The sequence below is a fragment of the Chelmon rostratus genome, chromosome 18, assembly GCF_017976325.1.
Source record: "Chelmon rostratus isolate fCheRos1 chromosome 18, fCheRos1.pri, whole genome shotgun sequence".
Lineage (NCBI taxonomy): Eukaryota > Metazoa > Chordata > Actinopteri > Chaetodontiformes > Chaetodontidae > Chelmon > Chelmon rostratus.
Genome location: NC_055675.1, coordinates 4,320,267 through 4,328,306, shown reverse-complemented (window position 1 = coordinate 4,328,306; position 8,040 = coordinate 4,320,267). Strand labels below are relative to the sequence as shown.

The window sequence follows — 8,040 nt, the reverse complement described above, 5'->3', positions numbered from 1 at the left end:
CCAACAATAGTTTGGTTAGATGAATTGTGTGACCTGAATTATTTAACCACATTTGCTGTTGCCACCAGTAAGTGCAAGTGTTGCCAAATCAACCAGGACTGAAATGTTTGAGACTGACACTTTCAGGGAAAAAATGATTCAAGACAGAGGCTATCAAAACAAATTATGGTAGAATACAACTTGACCCCAAACTGTTGGGTCCAATAACCAAACCCACTCTACTGATTTACCACAGGTCAGATTCAGGAATTGAAAAGCAAAACCAAGTGTGCAAAGGAGGGTACTGCTGTGAAGGAGCTCTGTTTGTGAGATACTGCCCTTTTTATGTAACACCAGCAGAGCTGTGACAAAAACACATGTGCTTACATCAACCATCAAAATGTCATTTTGATGGTTGAAACAGCATTTCAGAGATCAACTGAACATAACTTAACTGAACAGACCAAACTAACCTAACAGACCTAAGGAGCTGCACACAAGGGGAACATATATACTGGCTCATCAGACCATTTGTGAGACAAAGGGGATAACAAAAACAAACATTACCAACTAGACTACAAATAAAACAAAACAGGGCAACTTGTCTGTCCGGAGGAATATTAGAATAATGAACCTAAGCAAAAACGCCAAAACCTCTACTGTAATTTGAATAAATAAAGAAAATCCTAAACTAAACATTTTAAATCCCACCCTGATGCTGCAAGCACTTAGTACAGTCCAATTGGCCACTTCCTGTATTTAGCTGCTCTGCTCCAGCAGCCTTCTTTTGCTCAGGCCAGGCCTGAATGTCCCTCCAGCAGCAGCCAGAACCTCAACACTGGGAGCTCAAAAGACAAACTACATAGACAAACTGCAATGGGACTGTACAGAAGCTAACAAAATGTGTGTACTACAAATAGAAACTATTGTACTGTCAACTTACGCTCAATAAAAGTGCCATGTACAAGAAGGTTGTTAGATAAAGTCAACCAGAATCTCAAGTGGGCTAGTATGAAGATTAAGCCTTGTAAGTCAAGGAGTATTTCAATATACAGAGGGAAAGTAAGTGATAGGAAGTTTGCTATTGATGGTGAGGAAATCCCAACAATTAGGGAGAAATCAGTTAAGAGTCTAGGACAGTGGTATAATGTGGACCTGAATGATGTTGAACAGGTTGTGCAATTTAGAAAGGATGTTGCAGAAGGGCTGGAGAGAATAGATAAATCAGGGCTCCCAGGAAAACTGAGGTTGTGGTGCTTGCAGTTTGGCTTGTATCCTAGGTTAATGTGGCCAATGTCAGTATATGAAGTCCCATTATCTGTAGCAGAGAGAATGGAAAGGCTAGTTAGCTCTTATATTAGAAAATGGTTGGGTGCTCCCAGGTGCTTAAGCAGTCCAGCTTTGTATGGGAAAGGAATGCTTCTGCTGCCAGTACCCAGTCTAACAGAGGAGTTTAAATGCACTAAGGTTAGGACAGAACCATATCCAAGATGGCGGCGCGTGCAGACGCAGCGGCTCGTAGCTCCCGTGTTTACGTTTTTGTTTGTTTGTTTTTACTCGTTTCCACTTTTACTTCTCTTCTGGAAGCTCTGACACAGTACAGCAGGTCTGAACTGTGGAACTTTGGAGTACAGTTCGGACTTCACACACGCCCTAAACTGGACTTTATTCCACCGGAGCTGCTACGGACCCCAGAGCCCACCACCATCCCCCCACTGCTGCCAAGGAGACGGAGGAGGCACCGTAAACAAAAGCAGGGCAAGAGAGCCGGCGTGCGTGCTAGGCTACAAGCTAACCCTCACAGACCGGCTCTCCCCAGTCTCTTCCTCACCAACGCCAGGTCTCTCACCAACAAAATCGACGAGGTCCGTCTAAGGATAGTCTCTCGCCGGATGGACAGTTGTGTTACCGTTGTCACAGAGACCTGGCTGGACGACAACATCCCGGACGCAGCGGTGGAGATAGCGGGGCGCTCTCTGTTCCGGGCGGACAGGACTGCAGCTTCAGGTAAGAGCAGAGGCGGAGGCTTGGCGCTGTATGTACACAAGGCCTGGTGTACAGCCACACGCACCGTCAGCACGTTCTGCTCTCCTGATTTGGAATACCTGGTGGTGAAATGCCGACCGTTCAAGCTGGTTAGAGAACTCTCGTCTATTGTTATTGTGGCCGCTTACATCCCACCGCGGGCTAATGCTAAGTTAGCATTAGAGGAGCTGTACTGCCTGATCAGCGGGCAGATGAACGACAACCCGGAGGCGGCCGTGATTGTGGCGGGGGACTTTAATCACGTTGAACTGAAGGCGGTGTTTCCCAAATTTCATAAGTACATAAAGTTTCCTACCAGAGACAGTAACATTTTGGATCAAGTTTACTGCAACATCCCTGCTGCTTACAAGGCTGTAGCAGCTCCACACCTGGGCATGTCAGACCACATCTCCGTGAAACTCATTCCTGCCTACAAGCCTCTGGCCTGCAGAACAAAGCCGACCACCAGGACAGTACAGATATGGACTGAGGAGGCCTCCTCTGCACTTCAGGACTGCTTCGAACTGACAGACTGGACTGTGTTCAGAGAAGAGGCAGACCTTGAGGAGTACACATCATCTGTATTGTCTTATGTTCAGTTCTGCACTGATGCTGTCCTCCCTGTTAAGACCATCACAGTGTTTCCCAACCAGAAACCATGGCTGGACAGCACAGTGCGGTCCCTGCTGAAAGCCCTGGATACTGCCTACAGATCTGGAGACAGGCTGGCTTATAGCAGGGCTCGAGCAGAGCTGAAGAAAGGAATCAAGCAGGCCAAGCTCCAGTACAAAGACAAAATTGAAGATCACTTCAAGAACAACAACCCACAGAGCATGTGGAGAGGCATCAGAACCATAACGGACTACAAGCCGAACACTCAGCTCACCAGCCACGACCCCGCCCTGCCTGACACCTTAAACAGCTTCTTTGCCCGCTTCGACACATCAGGCAGCAGAGAAGTCACACACCTACCCCGGCTGGAGGAGCAGCACCAGCCCCTCGTCCTGCAGCAGCACCAGGTGTCATCCACCCTGAGGAGGATCAACACCCGCAGAGCTGCAGGACCGGATAAGGTGTCAGGCAAGACTTTGAGGACATGCGCTGACCAGCTAGCAGGAGTGTTCCTGGACATTTTCAACCTGTCCCTGCAGCTGTCCACGGTTCCTGAGTGCCTCAAGTCCTCCACCATCATTCCGGTACTGAAGAAGACATCCATCACCTGCCTGAATGACTACCGGCCTGTTGCACTGACCCCGGTAATCATGAAGTGCTTTGAGCGGATTATTCTCAGGTACATCAGAGACTTCATCCCCTCGGACCCAGACAGCCTTCAGTTTGCCTACAGAGGGAATCGGTCCACAGAGGATGCTGTCTCCATCACCCTGAACACAGCCCTGACCCACCTGCAGCAGCCCAACACCTACGTCAGGATGCTATTTGTAGACTTTAGCTCAGCTTTTAACACCGTCATCCCAGACAAGCTGGCGTTGAAGCTACACACGGTGGGTCTGCCTGCGTCTCTGTGCCACTGGATCAGAGACTTTCTCACCAACAGGCCTCAGGTGGTGAGAATAGGGAACATCACATCATCCCCTCTGGTCCTCAGCACGGGCACGCCACAGGGTTGTGTGCTCAGCCCAGCCCTCTTCACCCTGTTTACTCACGACTGTGCTGCCATCCACCCCACCAACACAGTCGTGAAGTTTGCGGACGACACTACAGTAGTGGGTCTCATCTCAGATAACAACGAGACCCACTACAGAGAGGAGATACACCAGCTCACCCAGTGGTGTTCAGCCAACAACCTGGTGCTGAACACAGGGAAAACCAAGGAGGTCATTGTGGACTTCAGGAGGTCCAGGAAGACGGATCACGCCCCCCTCCTCATGGACGGAGAAGTGGTGGAGCGTGTGGACAACATCAGGTTCCTGGGCCTCCACATCACATCTGACCTCTCCTGGTCCATGAACACCTCCCGCCTGGTGAAGAAGGCACAACAAAGGCTCTTCTTCCTCAGGAAACTGAAACGGGCTGGACTCTCCTCTCGGTTGCTCGTTAACTTCTACAGGGCCACAATTGAAAGCATCCTCTGCCTCAGTGTGACAGTGTGGTATGGCAGCTGCACGGCACAGGAGAGGAAACAACTGGCACGGGTGGTTAAAACTGCACAGGGCATCGTGGGCTGCCCCCTCCCTGACCTAGACTCTATATATGAAGGTCGGGTCAGAAAGAGGGCGAGATCCATCGCCACGGACCCCAGCCACCCGGGCCACAGACTGTTTGTACCGCTTCCATCAGGAAAGCGGTACAGGAACATCCGCACCACCACTAACAGACTGAGGGACAGCTTCTTCCCCAGAGCTGTTAGAGCTATCACCCCCAGCAGCCCCTCACTGGAGTGAGAGACTGTGTGAACTGTGAACACTGCACACCGCACTTTACACCTACACCTACACCTCTACCTCCACCTGCACCTTCTGTGTACTTGACTTTTATGTACACACATATACTATAATTATATACATTTTAGTATATCAGCACATTTCAGTTTCATTGGCATATTTTATTCTGTCGGTACATTTCACTGTGTATATTTTATATTTTATTCTGCTTGTATATTTTATTCTGTTTGCACATTTCACTTCCATATTTTATTGTTTATTGTTTAGTATATTTTATTGCCAAAGTATATTTTCATTCTGTTATATTTTTAATTGCTTCACGAATATTTTTTTTATTGCATGTTGGTTTATTTTATTTTATTGTAGTTATCTTAATTTTATTCACTCTTTCTAGTCTTATCTTTCTTACCATCTAACATGGGGGTTGCAATGAAAATTTCATTGGCATGTGCAATGACAATAAAGACTCTTGAATCTTGAATCTTGAACTTTTTATATCTGGGAGAATTGTAGAATTAGCTTATCACAAGGTATACATGGCGGCATAATCAGGTGCTGAGAAGCTTAGCCGCAGGCATTGAAGAGAGAAGGAAGCAGGTGAATTCTGGAAGTTCTAGAAAGGAGAGGTTAGATGTGCAGTTTGTTCGAAAGGGGGAGAAAAATAGAGCTGCTAAGTCAGGGAGAAGGCAGGTAGGTGGCTGCCTGGTAGGGGCTGATGATTGGCAAATGCAGGTCGACTTGGGAGGAAAGCTAGTTGTGCCCCAGGAAATAGTTTATAGTAATCTGAGGCCGGACATTGTCTTATGGTCCATGAGTAAAAAGACTGTGTTTTTTTATTGAGTTAACAGTCCCTTGGGAAAATTCAGTGGAGGCAGCTTATGAAAGGAAGAAGACTAAGTATGCAGATTTAAAGACAGAATCTGAGCAGAGGGGATGGAAGACCAGGGTTTGTCCGGTTGAAGTGGGGTGTAGAGGTTTTGTTAAGGGAGCTGGGAGTGCAGGGGCAAAATTTAAGGAAGACAGTGAGGGAGATGTCAGATGAGGCTGCTAGTCTTGTCAGTGGATATGGATTAGGATAAATAATAGTATTTGGGGGGTGAAATGGGGGGCATTCGATGCCACAGCAACAGTATGCTGCTGTGGCATCGAATGTCAACAGGATGAAGAGTCCAACATCTGATTGGACTGCTGATAATGTATGTGTTATGGAAATGAGACAGGGGTTGATAAAAATCAAGATTGTGTCCAGTGGCACAGTCATGAAGAACGCCATCTACACTGATGTGTGAACTACCTTCAGCATTGAAAAGGTGTGACAAAAACTGAAAATCTGTGTTTACATTTAGAGAACTTATTATAGTTTTGCATTCATGCAGGTTAAAAACAGGTTAAAATGAGAATATTTTTTCTGTTTTAAATATTGTTAATTTTTAATGGAAAACTGATTTGCAGGAACCCAGAAACATGGCACCAGAAGTCACTGCTGAGCACACTTATGTTGGCTCACATCCCTGTTATGAAATACATAATGTTTCTTATAGGAGGACAAGTACCCCTTCCACAGTATGTGTTTTATTGTATGTTTTCCTCGGCTCATTGTCTGCTGTCACAATATGTGGAAACCTTCTTGTAATAATCTCCATCATTTACTTCAAACAGCTCCACACTCCTACAAACTCTCTCATCCTTTCCTTGGCAGTAGCTGACCTGCTTGTTGGGGTTGTACTTTTTCCTTTCAACATGGAATTCTCTGTCAGTTCATGTGAGTTCTCTGAAAATGTGTTTTGCAAAATACGAGAGAGCTTTGACATAATACTGTGCACAGCTTCCATTTTGAATTTGTGCTGCATTTCTATTGACAGATATTATGCAGTGTGTCACCCTCTGACATATAGAACGAAGATAAATGTTCATGTTGTTGTGATCATGATCCTGGTGAGCTGGAGTGTTTCAGTTGTAGTTACAATTGGCCTCATAATGGCAGGATTTCAACAAGATAAATGTCAAGAAGAGTGTTCTATTGATCTTCAACTTGCAATCATTTTGGGACTTCTTTGTACATTTTACCTCCCAGTGATTTTAATGCTCTGTATCTACCTGAAGATTTTCCTTGTTGCACAGAAACAGGTACGCAGCATCCAGGGAACAAAGTCTGGAGCCACTGCCAGTAAGATGGAGAGAAAAGCCACTAAAACTCTGGCAACTGTTATGGGAGTGTTTCTGATGTGCTGGTCTCCTTTCTTTCTCTGTTTTTCCTTTCAGCTTTTGAATCATGTGTCAGTGTCATTTGCTGTGATTGAAAGTCTCGTCTGGCTTGCACTCTCAAACTCAATGCTCAACCCATTTATTTATGCTTTCTTTTACAGCTGGTTCAGATCAGCTTTCAAAATGATCATATCTAGAAAAATATTTCAAGGTGATTTTTCTGACTCAAAACTGCTTTGATCTATTCTTTGGAGTGCAAATAAAGATTATGCATGTCATTAGTCTCTGCAGCCTGTACTTTTGCATCATGTCTTGTATGATTTAGATTACAAATTAAGGTGAAACACAGACTGATTTATGTTGTCTTCTATTGTTATGTTAGAGGAGACTGCTTGATTGTTTCTAGAAAAATATTTCAAGGTGATTTTTCTGACTCAAAACTGCATAGACTTCTTATTTTGAAAGCTGAAATGTGGAATTAAAGTGGTCAATAATTTTATGTAATAATAAAGGCTCGTACAATATGTTTGATCAACTCTTCATGTGATTTCAGAGTATCTACTTGTGAATATCTGGGCTTATTGCAGCAGATTTACACACCATACACAAAACACACGATATTGCAAGATGTTCTTGCAGAATTTGACAGTATTTATTTGAAAAGAGAAAGAATAAAAAGAGTTAATTTAAAGTCACTCCTCATGCAGGCATTTGAAAGACTGGCTGTGAGAGTCTGGTTAGATAATGAAATCACATAAACACACCTGTCTCACAATATGAAGGTGTGGCCTTTCCACATTGTTTAACCACATCCCATATTAATTATCTTCCTTTAAGATGCTTCCATCAAAGTTGTGTATGCCTTCACCATCATGTCAGATAGAATAATTTTGTTTGTCTTCTGCAATTATTTTTCTAATCTTTCCATAAAATGCTGACTGACATATTTGATATTTTTGGAAACTTTGGCACCATAATTTATATTTCTTATGCAGTTCTATGCATCTTAACAAATATTGTCCTCACAAAACTAGTTTGTGATGATTGACCCACTTTAGCTTTGTTGTTTGTTGTTTGTTATCACTATTTTCAGGTACTTTTAAGGTTTATGAGTAGTTTTGGTCAACACAACCTAACATCTTTATATTTGAATGTATTTCAATTTTACAAAGAGTGCTGCAATTCCTCTACATCCTGCTACATCCTGTTGTGGGCAGGCTGTGTTAGTCATGCCTCATCAAATCCCCACTTTCATCCCCTTGAAACACAGGGCTCTCCCCGTCATGATGCACTGACAGTTTGTGGAGACACTGGAGTTTTCCTCACAGGAAACGTATTGTTATTCCCACTGTCACCATTTTTTGTTTATGTTGTTTACCATAGTGCCATATGTAAAGGTAGAGTACAGTTTAAAGTGTGTTTGTTGGTG

General features: G+C 44.2%; 1 protein-coding gene across 1 annotated transcript; it reads left to right on the top strand.

The window, feature by feature from the left end:
• The first annotated feature begins 5,870 nt into the window (after positions 1-5,870).
• LOC121622370 (trace amine-associated receptor 1-like) lies at positions 5,871-6,851 on the top strand. The gene has a single exon (XM_041959331.1). The coding sequence runs from the start codon at positions 5,871-5,873 to the stop codon at positions 6,849-6,851; it is 981 nt and encodes a 326-aa protein (XP_041815265.1).
• Positions 6,852-8,040: the final 1,189 nt, after the last annotated feature.